This window comes from Triturus cristatus, chromosome 3_2, assembly GCF_964204655.1.
Source record: "Triturus cristatus chromosome 3_2, aTriCri1.1, whole genome shotgun sequence".
Classification (NCBI taxonomy): Eukaryota; Metazoa; Chordata; class Amphibia; order Caudata; family Salamandridae; genus Triturus; species Triturus cristatus.
The window spans coordinates 397,092,341-397,114,720 of NC_140584.1; the positions used below are offsets into that span (position 1 = coordinate 397,092,341).

Genomic DNA, 22,380 nt, shown 5'->3' on the forward strand with positions numbered 1-22,380 from the left:
TTCACTACCCCCACCCCCCTCGTGCCTGTTGCTCAGGAACAAGCAGCCACGTGCACGCAATCCCTGCCGTTCAATTTCCAGGCAGTGCGTGTCTTCGGCATTGCTGTGTTGTAGCATGCACTTTACTGTGCCCCGGGGGCACAAGCAGGGACCAACTACAGTGCTCCTGTAATAGCACGCAGTCTACGTCCCCCCCCCCTCCCCGGCACAAGCAGGTATCTACTTCTGCGTGCCTTTCTTGTTAAAACTTAAAAGGGGAAATGGTTGTTCCTTTGACAGTTGTGTAGCTTCCGTTTGGCTGATCTCATCGCGGTTGAGAAAGTTGGCTTCGAAATCGCTGAAGAGATCGTGTGGGGAGAGGAGAATTTAGCATGCTTATCACATGATTCTGCACTTTAGCCATGTACTCTAAAGCCTCTGTCCCTTTATCGCTAAACTCTACCTCTGGTTATGCAAAATCGCGTTGGGTATGCAGCAAATAGAAGGTCTTACATGAGCGCACGAGAAAGATGCTCTGCCTGAGAAGCATTTTGTGGTAAGAGCCATTCAAAAGCTGTTATTTAATTTTTCATAATGGTAAGATAGATTATAAAGTAAAGATCATAACATGTTGAATTAAATACGTTCATAATGCTGCGAAAAATTGGTTTGTTCTAGAACCCATACAATAATAATCTTTTAAGCAGTAATACCATTAATATGATTAAATAATGATTTGCATATATTTATTAAAGTCAGTTTTTATTTATTACCGATGTTTGTTCGGTCTCTATGTTTACGGCACAAACTTTGTCTTTCTGCTATGGCGGCCGTGTTTGTGCCGGAAAGATGAGGCGCAGTGCTGCTGCGTCCGCAGTCCATCTTCTGTTTCCATTGGTAGTCGGTGCCTCCAGTGTGAGCCAAAAGGTACTCGCCTATAATTTCCTGCTATCAGTTCTCACCTGCTCCCGATATTGCTGCTTTTTTGTGCTTCTTTCTTGTAAATTACTGGTCTATTGCCGGACTTCTCCAGTTGCTGTTTACACGCACGTGTGAATGTTGGAGTTGTCAGTCAAGTAGTCTTGATATAGGTAAGCTCGAAATGTTTTTTTTTTTTTTGTTGCATATTTATATAGCGCGAACTCGACCCGAAGGTATTGGAGCGCTGTACATAGCACCGTATTTACATTACACATTCAGGCACCGGCAGATTAAGTGATTTGCCCAGAATCACAGGATGTGGACGCAACCTCGAGGCTCGAACTCTGGTTTCTAAACAACCTACGCAAGAGCCGAGCCATGAAAAGATTGGACATGTACATGGTACAACAAACGTCGTATCGAACACATTGTTTGTTGAAGGCTTGTGTTTTTACTTCAGTGCATTAAATAATATTAGTCAGTGCTTCGATATCTTTAAATAGTAGTACCTTTAATACAAACATTCCCTACCCCCTCGATGCCTGCCTCCGCTGCCGAAAGTACTTCAAGAGAAGCTACTTTGTCATGTGCACTATATATGCATTGATTGTTGTGGTGTGTGGAGCAGCAGTATTCATTTATCATATCTGCCAAAGGATTTAGGTTTCGCCTGCAGACAGCTTTTAGCTGCATGTTGTTGAAAGATCTCGGTAGACAGGATCGAAAAGTTACAGTGGACATTGTGAAGCAGCGCAGGTGAAGGCCAGCTGTATGCTCGGAGGAGTCAGAGTGGGGAAGAGGGCAGGGGTTCATGGTGGCAATCCTGCCAGAGACATGCATTTACATAGATAACCTAGCAAGTGTGTGTGTGTATGTATGTATGTATGTATATATATATATATATATATATATATATATATATATATATATATATATATATATATACATATATACATATACACACATACAGGGCTTTAGGTGGGATGGAAAAACTTGGGGGTCTTGCAAATAGGCAAGGCCGTGGTAATTAAGGGTGTGGCTTAAAAGCACCTAAGCTGAACATCTATGCTTAGCTTAGGCAACAGCTCCTCTGCACTTTATTTACTCTCCCCATGGGTGTACAATGTTACTTTATATTAGCCACTAAACTACCGCATGGTATAGAATTTTAGAGGGGGCTGCATCTCATTATTTGTCAGACTGCTTACACAGTGATACATTTATAGCTACGGGGATCTACATTGCACTAATGTGCAATAATATGCTGCATCATTAAATGCTTATAAGGTCCCAAATGTGAGACCGATTGCATTGCAAATGCTTGTTTAGTTTCTTTTCACTTTGTCCTGTTTCTCTGCACTGCGCTTTTATTTTTCATTTTTTTCTGCCTGCCTCTTCTTCTAAATTGTCACCCCCCACCCACCAGTTGTAGCAGAGGCACACAGTGGGTCCAACTCCTGAACCTGTCGAAACCATGCTGGTGTGACGTTTTGAATGTGAAGGATGTGGCGGCACTTGTATTCTTAGTGCTGCACTCCCTTCCCCTGAGATGTCTCCATCAAGGGGTACAGCCTGACTGAACACACTTCCTAGAGTGACTAGTATGGCGCAACGTGCCCACCACACCAGCATCACCCTCACACAGCAGGTTGTACACCCCTCAGCTGACACCATAAAACAGGAGTAGGACCAACTCAGTGTTGTTGAGGTGAGGGCAACAGGTAAGTGATTTTTATCAACATGTGCACGAGGTTATACAACCATGTGCGTGCATTGGCTACAATTCCTGTTTCTTTGCTCTATCTTTACACAAACCTGCTTCCCCCACAAGAGTCAGCCCCAGCAGAATGACCCAGGATGAAAGGCTTAGCAGGAGTTGGCCCCTAGATGCGTTCCTTCGACCGTTGGTTCAAAGCACCAGTACATACTTACGTGATACCAAGAACGTCCTACAAATTCTGCGGGATATTGATTTTGACCCCACCAAAAATTTACTCATGGGATTAGACGTGGAGAGCCTATATACCAGTCTCCCACACGACGAAACACTGCTAATCATTGAGGAGGTTCTATTCTCTACTCCCTGGGAGTACCAGACACCTTGTAGTCTGGTGATGGAATGTGTTTCATTGGCTCTCACCCGCAATTTCTTTATGTATGCTGACAACATATATGAACAACGTCACGGTACCAGCATGGGGAGTACCTTTGCTCCAAGTCTAGCCGGGCTCTATGTACACCATCTGGAAACCAACAAGATCCTACACACGACGAACCCATACCTTGCTCACATCAAAGTATGGAAAAGGTACATTGACGATGTCTTGGTCGTGTGGGAGGGCGACATGGAATCAACAGAGGCATTCATGCTGTGGCTTAACCAACAGAATGCTTTTCTGAAATTTACACACAGTGTGTCAGCGGAAAACCTGGTATTCTTGGACCTGAATATCTACCCTGAACAGGGGAAACTCAAAACCACGACACACTTTAAAGCAACAGCTAAGAACTGTTTACTTCTGTTTGACAGTTTTCACCCCCGTCACCTGAGGGAAAACTTACCGTACGGCCAGTTCCTGCGTCTGCGGAGAAACTGTACTGAACTCAGTGACTTCAAACAACAAGCATCTGAACTACGTACCAAACTGATGAAACGCAATTACCCTAAGAAAATCGTTGACAAAGCCTTAAAAAGAGCAAGGAATAATAACAGAGAGGCTCTTTTGGAAGACAAAGTGGCAAACCAGATCGATGAGAGACCGATATGTGTAACAACTTACAATACACATTCTAACCAGATCACTAAGATAGTGAATAAACACTGGCGTCTACTCAATTCCTGCGGATTAAACATAACGAAACCTATGTTTGCCCACAAGCGGGGACGCAACTTAAGAGACATGCTTGTTCATACAAGACCTAAGAACATATCTCGACCAAGACCTGTTGGTCTACTACCCCCAGTACAGGGGCATCATCCCTGTGGGAACTGCAGCACTTGTCATCTGACGAGAAAAAGTACACACATTACATTCCGGAATGGCGATAAGTGGGATCAGAGGAGCTTCACGAATTGCAACAGCAAAAATGTTGTGTATCTAATTACTTGTCCGTGTGGCCTTGAGTATGTGGGTATGACATCCAGACCAATCAAGGTACGTATTGGCGAACATCGCAGCAATGTCAGATGTGGTAGGAGCACTACCAAGATGTCCAATCACTATATTTCCAAAAGCCACTGTATAGATGATTTACAGTGGACAGTGATAGAACAATTGAGTAACGAACACAGCCTCCTAGAGAAGGAACAACGTTGGGTGTTCCGTCTCAAAACACACATCCATGGACTAAATGAGGATATACCATGGAATCAGTTCCGAGTATAACCACCGTCATCATACTTAACTAAGCACTGTTCAACTACCGGTTATCTACCTGACTAGAGATACCCCTTCAAGTCTGCCTTCTTTCCTTCTCTTTTGCCCCTCGTATCTGCCTAGAACCAGCATGGTACCACTCCAGGACCACTGGGTTATCTCTTTTCGTTTTTACATGTACTTGTCATTTGCCCCCTGACCACAGCCGAAGCCCCCCTGTAGTAGCTATCCGATACATACACATACCTCTTGATGCAGCCATACACCAGCTGTGTGTCTTCACTAGGCTTGGTTGGGGCATTTTTCCTACCTGTTACATATGTTTAGATTTATTTTTATATCAACCTTCCAGATCAATATCTGTTAATCCGTATGTTACAGGCAAAGTATTTGGACACCTAATTATTTTCTTAATAATGATATCTTCCATAGTTCATTTATTTTGCTAGGTCCCATTACACTCGATTTTGTGTTATGTAGATTATCCTGTACACACACCCCATAGCCTCTTTTACTCTTTTAATTATGAGTTTATGTAAGGCGCTCCATCAGGCACCTACTTAGACACCTCCCTGGGGGTCCTTACAGTCTCATTGCAATGACCCGTCTGCCTCTACCTTCCGGCTCCGGGTCTCGTGCAGCAGCGCCTGCGCGCTTTAGGTTACTCTACTAGCAGGGACCGTCTATTGGTCCGCCATACGGGGCGTTTTCTGACACTCATTCCCTGATTGGAGGGGGTATTTAAAGTACATTTACTCCGATCTTAATTTATCGACGGAGCCGACCGGGGTGGTTTTTCCAGCAGGACATTGATCCTAGGAGGCGTAAGTACGGCACAGCCGGCAGGTGGAAGGTCAACCTTCTAAAAATGACAATGGGAGTACATTTTCCTCTCTCTCGCTATTTAGGTAGCCTATTTTGGCACTTCAACCACCCGGTAAATGAGCTCATGAGGAAATTATCCTTTTTGCAGCAAGTATGTGTTCATTTCTCTGCTTTGTTGGGCATGCAAACAACCACAAATGACATTTTCGCCCTACAGGAACTTCGTTTCCTTTATGAGTAGAGTGTGTGTTTTCTGTTGTTTTGTTATTGTGTATTTTAAATGTAGTATGTCACACTATGTTTTTTATCACAGATCACGTGATAAGGCTAGAAGACGATCATTGCTCACTTCCTTTTCAGATCACTGTTTTAAACACCACGGAATGAGCGTCTGTCCTTATAACAGTAATGTCCTGTATGTCTCTCATATCATACCATTTTCTCCATTTAGGTCACAAGGAGTACGTAAGACCCAGTGGGGCGGTACCAACTTTTGGAGGCTATTTACCTCCTATGTTTATTTTTACACCCACTATTTCTCACCACATCACAGTGCATTGTTGGAAGGGATCTTCTTAGGTCCTGACGAAGAAGCTTGGGGTAAGCTTCGAAACATGTCGACATCAGGAGGTCAAGCTCATTGAGGCATACACCCTCCATCCCCACATTTTTACTAATACCAGCTTAGATGGCAGAATAAAAATTTTTTCCTAGTCCAGTAAGCCAGGTATTTTTTAACATCACTCTCCACTCACTCCTGACCCTTCCTTGCACACCCCTGCACTACACATAGTAGTCCTACCAAGAACAGTGCTCCCACGTACACGCTGGTCGTAGCACGCCCCGTCCCGTAGAGGGGCGGGAAGACCCCTATGATGAAGCATGACACCAAGGGCCCTTTTGGTGTGTGAGGGGTATTTTAACAACAGATGTGTATTCTCCACGACCGTGGGACACACATGGTATGAATGGGAATCTCTTGGTATGTTATACATGCGGGTGGATCCCTTTGTTTAAGGCCCCTAGGTTGTGCCAGGCCAAAATATAGGCCATCACTGTAGATTCTGCTGGCTGCGGTCATGAAAGAGGAGGTGGTCATTCAAACTCCCAGTCAACTAGGGAACCATACAGCCACACTGGTCAAAACAGCTACACCACCCTGCCACCTGCTGTGGGTCTGTGGTGGGTGTTGGAAAGTGTTGGGCAAGAGGTAGGATAGTGCATTTATGGTTTAACAAAGTGGGTCTGATGTGGATGGAGATAAGGAAAAAGTTTACCCGATTTGGAATAAGGGTGAGTTGGTTATCTCTAGTGTATTGCTCACAATTTTACAGTAATGACCACTTAAAGAAATGACGTTTGTGCATGTTTCTGTTTAATTTAGACTTTCACTCTAAAGAAGGATTTTGGACTAATGGCCACGTATATGAAAGAAACAGTTTTGGACTACAGACGAAGAGTGAGTTCCTGATCCGTCTTGGATCTTTATCAGTTCACCTTTGGAAATTAAGCCTACCATACATTTATATTACAGCAAGTATTTTAACCTATAGATCAAGGAAATGTTGATACACACTCTGACTCATGTTACATGTGGACCCATCGGGCAAGGAGGAGTTCCCTTCAGTTACTCTGTTGGTGAGTTGCCCACGAGGCCCTCCGCAATTTTTGTGAAATTTTGTGAAATTATTTATCCAGACACACTGTACTTTTCCTAGATTATTCGTTTTTACATAGACTTTCTACATGGTTTAGACCTGTCCTGGGGAAGACCCAATGTGATGTCCATTCATTAACACATACATCTGGGGTTGAAACATCGACACTTTATCATATCCACGCCCTGAATCGCTTCACCTTTAAACAATGTCAAATGTTCAAAAAGGGTGATGGTGGAACTCTATACACTCAAAAAGTATGGATCGCTACCTACCTAGACTGTCTATTTTGTATTGAAATTGTGTTTTTGTCTGTAAATTTGCACAGTACATTGTTGCACTTTATGTCACATTCGTCACTTAAAAATATTTTTGGGTTGATCGTCTTACGATTTATTTGTGTAACAGCCATATACAGTAAGAGGCATTTAATTGAAATATGCTTGTATCACATATTGAGTATGTCGTTTTTGTGGTCTCTTCTGACTTACATTTCTGTTTCAAAAAAAAGATTGACCAACTACGTTTGTGCTAAACATTCACTGATCTTGATTGATTGTCATTTATACTAAGCAATTGTAGGACCCAACGGAACATATTATAGATTGTACTACGGGGGGATGCTGTGGGTGGCTGTGTGATTTTTGTTTACTAAATATTGCTGTTTTACAAACTATTTGATGATAGGTTTGCTTTGCTGTTAGAAATGACGATCTTTTGTGTGGCATTCCCCCAGCTTTTTACCTTCTTTTGCTGGACCCATTATTGTTGGCCATAAAACTTTGCACACTTTACTCCTGCTAACCAGCCGTAAAATGCTAGTGCTCTCCCTTTTAAAAAATGCTAAAGATTGAAATGTACCAAATTGGCACATTTAATTTACTTATAAAGTCCCCAGTATATGGCACTGTATGTACTCGAGCTGGAAAATAAATACACACATTGTGCCACCCACTAAGGTAGCATGGTAAAGCATGTCTCTGGGCATGCCAATGCAGCCTAGTTGTGTGGTTCTAAACTGCTATTTCTGCCTGCCAAAGCAAACTTTTGGTCTAGCAAAATCCTTCCTTTTTAATACTTATAATGTAAGACCTAAGGTAGGCCATAAATATTTATAGGGCAGAGTGCATGGTGTTTAAAAACTAAAACATAATTAATTTATGTTTTAGGCCTGGCAGTCAAAAACCTACATAGCTGTTTTTTTCACTCTGGCAAAGCTAACTCACCCATAGGTTAACGTTGATTTACACAGTTATCTTTAATAAGTGCTAAATTTAGTATTGTAGTAGCTAGAAAAACCGTACAAGGACTCATTTTAATAGTTATTTAAAATCCATCTTAATGTCATGTCAGATTTTATATTATTATTTTGCAAAAATACACTTTTCGAAATTTGCCATTTTCTTGCATGAAACCAAAAGGCTTTTCATGCCAGTGTCCAGCTGTCACCTGTCCCCAGATGGCCCCCCTGTGGTGAGGTGTGTATTGCTGCCAGACAGTGGACAAAGTGCACTGGGAGTGAGAAGGGTATTCCTCCCTTGCCAGGATGGACTCTCGGGCTGCTCAGAGCATCTTCCTGAGCTTGAAAGGGTGCCTGCCTTGTGACTGCAGATGAAGCTCATACCTAGGACTGTCCCTGTTTGTCTCTCTAGTCAGGATGGCAACAAACCGCGAAGGGATAGAGCAGCTAACCAGAACGGGTTTGGGGGGCCAAGGCTTGCCCTCCACCCACAGGCTGGCATTGGGCATAAAAGTGGACCCCACATACCTCTCCTCAGAACACCCCTGTATCTGTGAAGAATCAAAAGGATTGCCTTATGTCTGAAGAACCTGGAGAAAAACTGGACCTGCTTGCCATGAAGCCAAGATCCCAGAAGTGACTCTGTGGGTCAGTTAACTGACCTCCTGTTTGAGCTACATGGGCACAACTAGAGTACAGAGGACATTTCTTTGTAAATACCCAGCTGACCATTATCAACTGGACCATCTCTAGACCCTGCTGCTGGCATTTGTTGGAGTGAGCCCTAATCCCCAAATTGTCCCTCCAGGTCCTGGACCCTGGCTGGTATTAAAGTGTACTCTTCTTTTCCCCAACCTGCAAGAAGTGGAACATAGAAATGTTTTGTCAACTTTCTGCCCTGCCTGAAGATTCAATGGAGACTGGGATCGCCATCAAAGCCACAGTCCTTGAAGTTGACTTGCCAGTCGGCCTCAGCTTTCTGCTTTTACCCATTGAAGGAGATCTGACTTTCTGAAATCTTTCAATGTCTGAATGCAGAGGAGTTCATCGGGACCAAATCCAAGCAGCAATCGGACAATCTCTAAGCCGTCCAGGCACAAACTTTGAATGTCGTCTGCTAGGAGCTTTGCCGCCATTGTTGACTGCACTGGATCATTGCTTTTCGGCAAACCTACCATTGTCGAGTCTAGTTTGAGATCCAGTGTGCAGCTTGCCCAGATGGCAATTTGTCAGCAACCACTTTTTCTCCATAAAAGTATCTAAGTTTGAGGTACACATTCCACCTGGACTAACCTGATCCCAGTATGCGACCATTGCTCCATTATGGTTGGCCTTAACTTTTTACTTTGAACCAGTATAGACTGTCAAGATACTTGCTGTTGGAGCCTTGTGTTTTTTGCACACATTTTTTATTCAAATTAAAAAAATCATATCTCCAATTCTACTTATTGGATTTTTGTCATTTTGATGTCCTTTGATTTATTAAACTATTCTCTGTTTTTCTTAGATTGTATTTTTACTTCATTATGTCTGAGTGCTGCTTAAATACTTTATCCACAGCCTATAAGTTAATCTTAACTGCTTTGTGCCAAGCTACCACAGTGTTAAGCACACATTTATTTTGTGACATTAGTGGTTCACCCTGACAAGGATTGTGATTTTCTAAGGTGGGTTATTACTAAATTCAACTAATACTTCAATGTCTTACATTTACTGTTTTTTAATCAGCAATATCCAGTGTAAATGAGAGAAGATCAACCTATTTACTGACAGAGGCCCAAAGTTAGCCTACTATAAAGAACAAACGTGTTCCATCATCCTCTCTCTAACTCTCTATGTGAGCTCCCCTGCTAGGCTACCCCATCCTTATACAACCAGTGTTGGAAAACTGAACATCTTACAATTCTCATTTCTCCCCTTTCTGACCTCTTGTAACTTCAGCCTGATCCATTAGTAATGGCTGTGGCCCTTCCCTGTGAAATCACGAATAAATAGTAGTAAACATAGACTAGATTCCACATTGCAATCAGGCCTCCAAACCCAAACCTCTTATCCTCACCTGAGTACGGATGGGATACAACTTAAGCCCCCACTGTGACTTCCCATTGATGCAGGCCTTGTACTCAGTGAAATAACTGCTGAATCATTTTTAAAAGGTCCTGCAAAATTAGGTTGATTATGAGAGCTACACATAACACTCTAATGTGTCCTCCATTTGCTATGGCTTTAACAACGTTACTGCCATTGTCCGTGGCATCAAATACAATGCTAATTCCTCTGGGTTTAAACCATTAGTAGAATTTGGTATTGAATTCTTCCATACTGTTTGCATCTGAGTTTGTTTTCTTCATTTTAACTTTAGCATACAGTTGAATGCCTCAAAAACCATCACCAATGGTTGCGCAAGTGACTAACCTTTTCTTATCTCCTTTGAAGGAGACCTATTGTGCAGTCTTTCTAGCTACCAATGAGTAGTGTACATTTGTATATAACAAACTACATATGCATTGGATATCACATTATAAAGAATACTATTATCAGCACTCAATAACTACCAAATAGAGGAAAGATATCATAAATGTTCCGAAGAAATAAGCTTGGATTGTCTGATTGATGATGAGGTAGGTTTCTGAGGGATGCAGGATTTATCTCTGTCCTTTGACAACATTTAATTATCTGGTGCAAATGCTTATTGTTAGATCCATTGTATTTCATTCTAGTTACCAAGGATATCTGGGCACATCATTGGTGGCGGGGGAATAGTAAATGTCTTGAGGATATCTGGTACAGTCTGAAGGTTCTAACCTGAACTCCACTGGTGATAGCTTGAAAAGGTCCTGCAATAATTCTAGAACATGAGGGTCAGAACGTGCGGTTATTTTGCCATTTATTGTAATGAGTATAACAGCTGGATGATGAGGCTATTTAATGTCTAATTTTTTCAACCCCAGTCGTCACACTGCCAATAATTTTTTTTCTTTAATGTTCATAGTAAAAGACTAGTAAGCTGAGATATGGATAATAAGCCCATCACATTGGAATGCAACACCTGTGGAAGCCGGATTGGTAGCCATCCAAACTGGGACCTGCCCCATCTCCTGAACAAGTAGTTAAAAAACTTGGTGTTAAGTAGGGGTCGGCGGAATTTGCGTAGTCGCGTTATGCAAAGCTCCGCGAAACATTAAAATTTCTCCGCGAGCATGCAGAGCTCCGCCAACACGTGGAATTGCTTGTTCCGCCCGTTCGCGATGCTTTTTTCCTATTCGCGAATACTGTTTGCGTACTCGGGGGAAATACCTCGCGAACACACATTTTGAAAGCACGAACAAGCAAAACATTCTGCGAAGCCCTGGATCGCGGAATTTTGGGTAATTCCGTGTTCTCCGCGGAACACGAAATTACCCATATTCCGCAAATTCCACGAGCGAAACGGAATTTACCGCCCAGGCCTAGTGTTAAGCAGGACACCTATCTGCCCATGAAAGAACATGTCTCAACCCTATGTGGAACTTATTTTGCCACCATGTGATTATTGAAAAAACATTTCCTTGGCTCCCCCTACCTGTAGGAAAATCCCAGTTCAAGCCTTAATCACAAGTTATCTTGACTATGGAAATGCCCTACTTGTAGGTTCCAATCAGACTTTGCTATCTAAACTGCTGGTGATGCAGAATACTGCAGCCAGTCTTGTGTGCAATCTCCCATCTAGTTTTCTCTCTGCTACACTCTCTGCATTAGCTACCTACTTGGAAAAGGCTCCATTTTAAGATGTGATGCCTTACACATAAATCTGTGAATGGAAACGCTCCATTCTACTTACAAAATAGACTCAGATACTATCACCCAACCAGACTGATGAGATCCACAGACAAAGCCCTACTACAAATTCCATGGATTCATAGCTCCATATTCAGCAGGAAGGTTTTTCCTATCTGGCCTCCCTCTACTAGAATAAACGTTCTCTACAAATTTGTTTGTGTACAAAGCAGGGAAAGTTTAAGATCTCTCAAAAACGTGGCTGTTTTACTTAGCTTCACTAGCCTCATTCTTCAGCAGAATGCAGAGAAATTCCTATGGGGATGTGCTATACTAACTGATGCATACAGTGGCACTCCTTTGCCACGCATCCAAATGTGAACAAGAGTGAAAACTGCAGAGGACAGAAAAAAAGCCTTTAGAAATTATGAGCTCTGTTCAGAACAGTGAGGTAAGAGGGACACCCATGCGGGGAACCAACTAAATTAAGGTTCATGAATGAGGTCCACAGAGTTTAGGTGCACATCAATTGCCCACAGTGATACCACTCAGTAAGTTTAATTGCTAACTGCCATAAATTAACAGGAAACAACTCTCAATATGTGTTTATAAATGCAGACAAATGCAAATCAATGAAAATTTCAAATTCTTTAAAGCCAGCGATAATATGCTTTGGTGTCAATTGTATGTCAAACTCTTTAGAAATGTTCTCTTCAGGACAATGAGATAAGAGGGACACCTATGTGGAGCGAAGACTGAGTAATAGTTAGTGTTGTCTGGTTAGCAAACTGAGAAGAGTATGTAATGAGGTCTGCTACTAATCATTTGAAGGTGGTGGAGAAATAGTAAATAAAAGTTATAACTTTAACTTTAGAAATTTAAAAATTTGTGTAGTTTAAACTTGGTTTGTATAGGGAAAATAAGTTTCCCAACTATAACTAAGCTGTAACTTTTGGTATTTTCATTGAATATATATAAGCATATAACTCAGTGGCTGTCGCCACTGGTTTGCTATAGTTAGGATTGCTTTTTCATAGACAAGACATTTTTGTTCTGCTAATAGTTTTTGCATAATTTTTCGTTGTTTCACTAATCGTCACTAAACTTTCCAAAACAAAATTCCCCTCAGCTCCTTCCTGGTCAGTTTTGGGGTTATCCATCAAGCAGGGGCTGAGAAAAAAGGGGGGTCAAGTAAGCAAATTACCCCTTGAATTTTCCAGATCTTTCTTTAGGCAGTGCTACTGCAAAACACCGCTGAAAGGAATTATAATACATTTGGCAGGAAGCTAGATCTTGGTTCACAGATTGGGCTTTTTGTAATTTGGTGTAAATTCGTTCAGTAGTTGTTGAGAAATTAAAGTTCAAAATTATTTGTATTTCTGGACGATTGGGTTCGAGGGACTCAACCCCATTAAAAAAAATAGAGACTTTTGATTGGCCCAGGGACCTTTGTTTGCCTTGGGCCACTTTCTCCCACAGGAAACAAGCTTGTGCGGGACCGAGAGCTCTGTTTGGCTGCCAGCCACATGGGAAACATGTTGCTGGCACTCATTACAGTACTCGGAGACTTAAGGCTTGATTTAGATCTTGGTGGTACTACTGCTGTCGCATCATGGTGTGGTCCCAAATGCTCCATGAGGCTGGCGGCGGTCTGCCTGCTGTACTTACATGTTGCTTCAATGGACAGGAGACCACCTCTGCCTGACAGAATTAGGCCATGGTGATGTGGAGACAGGTAAGTCTATTTAATTTCATCTCAATGCACATATATGTTGTGAATCTGTAAAAATATGCATGCAGGTAATGTGTACTTCCCATTTTTGTTACCTTCAGTATTGCACACTAACAACATACACACACTAATAAATATACATGCACACCCAACAGAAAGCCTATATTTTATTCCGGCAACAACGGAGTGGCTGAGGGTCATGGTCAAGTAGCAGAAGAACAGAAAGGACCTATACAGTAGCTGATTTGGTGGTGGGACCCCAAAAAAGGTGAGTTTTCACCTCTTTTTCATCGATTCCACCAACTTGCACTTGGAGGTTTCCCCGCCACAGTTGCCTCGATGGAAAGGCACATTGTTATCTGAACGGCAGGAATCTTGGTGTGACTCCCTCTGACAGAAACTTCTGCCTCTGATGCCTTCAAATCAGGAGAAAGATTCTGGTGGAGGAGGCAAGACTGCAGCAGTTTTCCCTCTAGTGTCCAGCCAACAACTAAATCGAGCTGATGGACGGCTAAGGTCGCGGGCGGGAAGACTGCTGAAAAAGTGACAATGGGACTAGTGCTGCCAAAGTCGCTATCAGGCCCTTAGTTCCTTGTCCTCACGTTTAAAAACAATATCATAAAGAAACAGGTTAGGGATACACTGCCCCCTGAGACTCTATAAGGGGGACCCAGAGTGACCCCTGGGGCAAAAATACAACATTATTCAGCAATTGTTGCTGCGATACTTCGGGACTCACATGGGATCACTTGATGGTGCATATATATATATGGTTATATATATATATTATCTACTGGCGGTCGCCAGTAGATAGTTATAGTTAGGACCGTGTTTCCATAGGAAATCTGCAACATTCTATTTTGAATAACTTTGGCGCCGATTGACGAATCCTCGCGAAATTCTCAAAATAGGTGGGGGGCTCCGCTCCGCTCCTTCCCTGAAAGTCTCGGGGGGATTCGTCAAGCGGGGGCTGAGAAAAAGGGGGGGTCCCAAAACGCGTTTTCCCCATGCATTTTTCCATAGGACCTTTAGTCCGAGCTACAGCCCGAACTGCTGAACAGAATTACTTGAAATTTGGCAGAGAGGTAGCCCTCAGGTCAGGGATGTGCCTTTTGAAGGTCTCGTGTAAATCTGTTCAGTATTTCCTGAGAAAATAGCATTTAAATCAATATATATATCTATAGGCGCGCTCCGAGCGCATACCGTAAGCTTACCGTACGCGCACGCCGCCGTGCGCGAGCGCGATTCTGATTGGTTGTTAGATCTTAGTAAACATTCGAATCGGTCAAAACCAGGAAGTTTCGGCCGCCATTTTGTCTCTCGCAGTCTGAGGGGGTGAAAAACAAAGGTGGATAACGTGTAAAGGGGGCAGGCTGGACAGTTCCTGACCCCCTAGCCTTGGTCAGGGTGTCCCAGAAGGACCCCCAAGTGCAAAAATGTATTTTAAATTTTTTATGAAAAATCGCGGAGTGCGCGTAGCGTACGCGCATGGTAGAAATGGAAAAATTCCGCGAACTACGTAACGTGAGTGCTAGGTGCGCGAAGCGCACCGTGCGCCCACAGCGCGCGCACGGTACGCGCACGGTGAAAAACCTTAAAATACATAAATAAATACATAACTTAGCATTTAAAAAAACGTACAAATTCACTGAAAAAACCATAGGTTTCACACACGTTATAGTTAGGAATTAGCATTTAAAAAACCTTGCAAATTCACTTAAAAAACCATAGGTTTCACACATGTTATAGTTAGGAATTAGCATTTAAAAAACCTTGCAAATTCACTTAAAAAACCATAGGTTTCACACATGTTATAGTTAGCTGGGCATTTCACTCGTGAAAAACCAATGAAATTCCCCCGTTATAGTTAGTGCAGGCAACTATAACTCACGCGACCGCAATCCTCTGTTGATGCTAATACTGTATTTAGACACTTATTTACCCATGTCGTCTTCCATTAATTTTTAGCTATACATATATTACAAATATTTTTTTTTCAGAAAAACACATATGTCATCAGTGATGTAATATCTGGTGGGCTTCATGCTGTAATGTACTTCTCGAAATTATATGCACACATTGACCCACCATCTTTGAGACTCACAAAATGCTGAGGATGAACAGGTGGCACTGTCTCTGGATGCAGAGAAGACGTTTGACCAAGTTGAATGGCCTTACCTATTTTGGGCTATAGAGCACTTTGGCCTCAGCCTGCACAATTTGCATCTAGAGAGGCACAGGGCAGGGCTGTCCGCTCTCCCCCTTTCTTTTTTTCTTTGGCCTTGAGCCATTAGCAGTTGCTAACAGGATTGCGGCCCTTATATGGGGTATACCCCCTCGGTTAATTCTTTCCATTATGCTGATGACATTCTGATAACGGTCTCCCAACCACGGACGTCCATGCTGGCTCTGATGTCCTTAATAGATTCATTTGGAAATGTTCTGGGTACCGAGTGAATGGGGGCAATGTGAGGCAATGCTTATGTCCATAGTCATGACCCAAGATTGAATAAGTGTTGTTGGGGGGAAATGGATGATGAAGGGTCTGAAATTTTTAGGCTTTCGTCTATCTAGGGGCTGCACCATCTGGTACAAGACAACATATGCCCTCTGTTGCCATCCGCCTGCTTAGACTTTGTGAGATGGACACATCTCCATTCATGAGTTCAGGCCTTCAAGATGGTGACAGCCCCACAGTTCAACTATGTGTTGGGGATGCTACTGATTCGTGTTCCCAACTCTCTTTTGGCCCCCATCGATTCTCTGATTAAAGGCTACATATGGGGAGCTGACAAACCCCAACTTCGAATGCCCAAACTATATGCTCATACCAAAGCAGGGGTTATGTCTTCCCCACATTGATACGTACTAAATGGCTTGTCACTTTTGTAATTGCCAATCTGATTGAGGTGAATGCAGACCCAATGATCTGGCATAGTATTGAAAGTACCATACTGCAGTGTGGAGCCTCTATCTATATCCTTTATGCTGTGGAACCAGAGACTCAACAACCCCATTATTACCTACATGTTCCAAACTTAGAAGCAGGCCCACAATCCCTTGAAGGTGGATCCGTGGATCCAAACAGCTGCTTCTACATGGAATACTGCTAGGATACATGTTGGCAATCGGATGATAAACTGGTTGGCATGGAGGGAGTGTGGCATTCTTACGCTTGACCATTTGCTTGCTGATTCCTCCTTTAAGTTCTTTGATGACCTTTCCCAGGAAAATGGTCTCCCAACTACAGTCCACTGGCAATTTCTTTAATTTTGCCCTAGTTCCAGTGAATACTTGATAGGGAGCCAATTCTAGACACTTTACCAATCTGTGCATAGCTTACTATGTGGGGAATTGACACAGGTGTGATATTCAGGTTCAAAAGTCTTCTTGTCAATGCTGCTTTTTCACCACCTACACCGGAGGCTTAGCTTCTCTTCTGCAAGGGAGCAGTGAGTCATGTATACTCCCCAAAGGCATGGGCCTCACTTCTTGAGACCCAAAATTCTTTCCTCCAGGATACTAGGTGGACATGCCCCTGTTTTACACTGCTACATAACTCTACTGGTCGCTGGCATTTTGGACAGGGGGGATTTGATGTGATACACATGCTGTGGTCTTGTCTGGCACTCAACACTTACTGGTCTGATGTATGGGACAACCTTGGTGGTTCAGGAATGATCGGACTGTTGCCCATGTCCCGGTTGGCCCTCCTTCATGATATCGCTGGCTGTGATGTTGCTACAAAAAATTGAAAACTCTGGTTGGTGACAGGCATGGCCACTGCCAAACTCTGTATTTTTTGCCACTGGAGGAAACCAACTGTGCTAACGGGTGCTGACTGGCTCTCCAAACTGGCTATATTTGAGGAACGTGAATGAATTGTATACAAGCGGAACTATCACATGGATGCATACACCCAAACCTGTGAACTCTAGAAGCATGTAAAAGCAATAATGTGCTCTGAAACCACACAATCTTAAGAGTACTAAATTGGATCCCTCTAGAAATGAGAAACACATTCGAGATGGCATGCTTCATCTTTAAACCCCTTGGCTTCCAACAACCTGACCGCTTCACTCCTCTTTGAAAATAGTAGGTGGCAGTAATAAATTGGTCACTGGGAGAAGTGGAATTCCCACTCAGGCAACAATCACAATCCTTGTCAGGGTGAACGACAAAAAGTAACTAAATGAACCCTCTGGTAGTTTGGCACAAAGCAGTCAGGACTAACTTAGAGGCAATGTGTAAAGTATGTATAAAGCACACAAACAGAAATAAAGTGAAATCACAACACAAGAAACATTCCAAACCAATTTAGAATACTAGAGTACATTTTAATAAAGAAAATTATACAAGAATTAAAAAAAGGCAATCAGTAGAACCAGTGATGTTAATTTTTAAAATAATAGATAGAAATCGCACCAGGAACCAGAAAGAGCCACTCAAGATTATGTGGTGGCACTAGACCAGGGAGATTTACAAGTTCAGGATGACTGCGATGTAATGTGGATTGGATTCAGTGGCCAGGGTAGTCCTGATGAAGAGTTAACTTCGCAAGTCTGGTGCAAAGAGTTCTGCTCGCATTGGAGGAGGCAGCGAAGAGGAGGCTTTTGGAGTGTAGAACAGGTCATTGCTGGAGTTTTGCATTGGTTGATCATCGCAAACGGTCACTGTTGGCGCAAAGTGCAGGTTTTGTGTTGCTTGATGTCATAGCTTGTCACTGTGTGCTTTAAAAGCAGGTCCTACATTAGCTTCACGTTCGCGGTTGTCACATGTGCCGTAGTAGCGTTAGCCTTAAGTAATCCCTGATAGTTAACTGCCCTGTTCTCATTTATACACTATCATTAAGCGCATACCACTGTATTTGCCCCCGTCATTACAAGTGCTACACCTTGACTCTTCCGAGTGGCATTAGCCTACTCGCACGAGTAACTGATGCATGATTTACTGGGAATATGCAGACAGTGCAATCCCAACTGTACTATACGTGGTCCATCTGTACAAGTAATGAAAGTCTGCACTCATACACGAAAGGCGCCCTTTTTTCAAAACACATACCCCACAATTCTACCTAAATTCAATATGCACCTACAGCTTTTGAAGAGCGGATTAAGCAATTCTCCCTTTGAAACCCACCAGATATACTACTATGGTTTTATTTAGGCTATCATACAAATTGCTGCATTTCATTTGCATTGATAAACTTGTGTACCCCTTTAACAAAAATTGACCATTCACATGTTAAAATACACTTTCTCCGACCATACTGTAGTGTTACATTATAATGGGAAAATATCGCTATGCATCTGTTGGGGGTCAAACGATAGAAATGAGACTAACAGGCACATGCATCATCATAGGGTTTTGCGATTCCTTAATTGCGATTATTAAGGAATCGCAATTAAGGAATAGCAAAACCCTATGCATGTAGGAATCGCTAAAGAAATAGCGATTCCCACAAATTCCTTAATTGCGACTAGCATATTGCGAGTCGCAATTAAGGAATGTCTTCCCATTCATTCCTATGGGCCTCCAGGCCCATAGGAATGAATTAGAGATTGCGGGAGCAATTTGCGAGTACCATTAGGTACTCGCAAATTGCTCCCGCAATTTCGATGGTGCAAGGGTGTCAAAATGACACCCTATTGAACCCATGTATGTTAACTCTGCACATATGTTGCATACACACATGCTCTAAGGGCATGTGTGTGCACAACATGAAACTTAGAAAAATGCAAATAAGTGCATTTTTCTAAGTTTTCGCAAATTACCATGAAGTCCAGCTTCATGGTAATTTGCTCACGCTAATAGCGAAATCGCTATTTTTAAAACTGTAATGCATTGCATTTAAGGAATCCCAATTAGGGATTCCTTAAATGCAATCGCTATTTAAGGAATCGCTATTTTGAGATTCCTTAAATAGCGATTTGTGCATTTAGGATGATGCATCCCAAATGCAAAAATACCGGTCGCAAAGGGGCAGATTCTGAGAATCTGCCCGTTTGCGACCGGTTTTGTGCTTGATGCATGTGCCTGTAAGTACTGAGAATCTAAGTTGCATTATGTTTTTACTTGACGTTTCGGAACCTGTTGTAAATAACATGCTTGTCCTTGCAGATTTGGATGTTAAAATACAATGTCCCATAACAATCTTGAAAATATACAGACTAATCGCTGATACCATGATGTTGGAATGTAATGACTAGGTATTGTAAATCTACTAACTAACTTAGTCTCTATTAATGATTAAGCACGAGTTGACCCTGCATGAACTCACTCACTACTGCATGTTAAGATCCATACTAATAGTGCAACAAGAGCTTCATCACGTTACTTCCTCTAAATACCCACATTTCATTGTAAATACCCTACGGTTAGTTACAATTTCTTGGCAGCATTCGTTTTTCTTGCTCTCTCCCTTTCCTTTCTCGCATTTTCTCTCTTCTCTCTGAAGTAAAAGCATGCACATGCAAAACTTGGTCCACACCTGGTTCACTCCTTTGTCACTTTTGGCCCTAGGGAAACCCCTTTAAAATCTCTTTTCTTAAAGGCACTTTTCAAATGAATCAAACTTGTAACCCTTCAAACAAAACTTTCTCTTTCTCTCTCCCCATCACCTTGTACACTCGGTTGGTGTCCCCCCCTTTCCCTGGGGAGCCCTGTGCTCTATCATTTACATTCTCTTCCAATGCAGCCTTGAGAAAGCCCTGGCTCTACCTGCCACATAGGGCGAAACATGTGTCTTCTGTTCACTTTCCCTAATAATTTACTCTGCGAAAAATTTAAAATGAGTGAAATGGACATAATAAAGTGGTGAATAAAAGTAACTATTCTCACTCAAATCAACCTGGATTACTGTGTTGTATTTAAACAAGGAATTACCCTATTGACCAGAATACACTTTAGTAGCATTTCATTCACAGGCCCTGGTTACAGGTAGGACCATTTAAAAAAAAAAATATTGATACTTTGAAATGGTTCAAACAGAATATCGAGGAAAAAATATTGAGAGGCAGAAAATCTAATTTTTTATTTCGTGATCAAAAAATATCATGATGCAGGAATATCATTGATAAGAATATACATTTTTTAAGGTAAGTAATATTGATATTAAGAATATCTATGATAATAATATAGTTTTGTAGTGCTACTTTAGTGGGTGGTGCATGGAGTGCGGCTGACCATTAGTAGCATTTAATTCACAGGCCCTGATTACAGGTGGGACCATTTAATAAAAACTATTGATACTTTGTAATGATTTTCAAACAGAATATCGAGGAAAAAATATTGAGAGGTAGAAAATCAAATCTTTTATATCGTGATCAAAAAATATCATGATGCAGGAATATCGTTAATGAGAATATCAATTTTCTAAGGTAAGTAATATTGATGTTAAGAATATCTATGTTATTAATATACTTTACAGAAATATCTATGTTATTAATATCAATGTTAAAAATAGCTATTTTGTTAATGTCCTTTACTAAAATATTGTTGTTAATATTATCATTTTTGAATTATTTTTATGTATAGGTCTCTTACTGTGTGTTACAACAAATCAACTTGTTCACCCAGCGTTCACTTCTGGATGGCCTGTTTCTACCCCAGCACATCACCAACCATCCTTTTGCCATCATCAGTGCTAATGCCATGAACTGCCAATGTGTTTTAGAAATGTCCCATATGGAGCCAAACAGCACCAATAGTAGATTTCTAAAGAGGCCCCAGGGGCTCAGCTAAGTTGCGGCTATCTTGCTGCAGGCCCTATAGCACCCCCCCCCCCCCTTCCAGGTAATACCATTTACAAGGGACTTACAAGTGAATAAAATGTGTGAATTAAGTGTAGGGCAAATTTAGCATGCTTTAAGAGAGAGTATGGGTAAAGTACACAGAGAACTAATGCCAACAAAATGAGTTCAGCAAAGTTAGGGAGCAAAGGCAAAATTTTTGGGGAAATACCATGCCAAAGATGTCAAGTCTAACAGTGGCAACGAAGTTCTCAGAAGCAAAGACACTCTCAAACATGTGTCCAATTGATTCAGACATCACAATGCAGCAGCCCTATTGCTTTCCAGAGTCGATCCTCCCATGTGGAACTTGATGCTTGAACAGCTGAAATGCATTAAGGAACCACCTCAATTGCAAAAAAAAATAAAACACATCCTTTTTTGCTAAAACTTGACAAGTTTCTCTTCTCTGACTTCCATCGCCCTTCCTCTCTTGTCTATTTTTTCTCTATCCCTTCCCCTATTTTGCTGTTCCTTACACTTCTTCAGACTCATTTCTATCCATCCTCCTCCACCCTCCCTCACCCTGCCCATGCTTCAATCAATCAACTAGGGGTTTATAAACGCTCTACTCTCCCGTGAGGGTCTCAGGGCGCTGGGGGTGGGGAATGCAGCTCAAGGTCAGACGAAAAGCCAGGTCTTGAGGCTCTTCCTGAAGATGTGCTGGGTGGGGGAGCATCTGATGTTGACTGTGAATTCGTTCTCCTTTCTCCTATCTTAATTTCTCCAACTATTCACTCTTTCCTATCTTTTTATCTTTCTTCCTTCCTTAGTTCCCTATCCCATCTATTCAGCCCTCATTTCCTCCATCCTTCATCTGCTGTCTCCCAGGATATTGTTGTCTTCTAATACAGACCTCTCATTCTTGCTTCCAGTGTTGTATGGTTACAAACTACTTACATGGGATTATTCATAAAGAGATTACCCATCTCTCAAGTTAATCTTTAGTAGAGCATGCTGATACCTTCCTGGTAACATTGTATATTTTAAAATAGAAATATGAATAATTAATTAAATAAATTTAAAAAGCTGGCCATACTAGGTATGTCGCTTGCATTGAATTGCATTCCACAACTTCTTCATGTGTAACAGTTGTGCGGAC

At 42.0% G+C, this 22,380-nt stretch overlaps 1 protein-coding gene across 1 annotated transcript in view; it reads left to right on the forward strand.

Annotated features, from left to right (window-relative positions):
- Window positions 1-209: 209 nt before the first annotated feature.
- LOC146857423 (uncharacterized) overlaps window positions 210-22,380 on the forward strand; it is an 86,148-nt gene continuing 63,977 nt past the window's right edge. Inside the window, exons 1-3 of the mRNA XM_085647041.1 lie at window positions 210-535; window positions 6,487-6,561; window positions 6,656-6,740. Of these exons, the coding sequence (XP_085503167.1) occupies window positions 6,517-6,561; window positions 6,656-6,740 (130 nt within the window). The 5' untranslated portion in view covers window positions 210-535; window positions 6,487-6,516. The remainder of the gene's footprint in view (window positions 536-6,486; window positions 6,562-6,655; window positions 6,741-22,380) is intronic.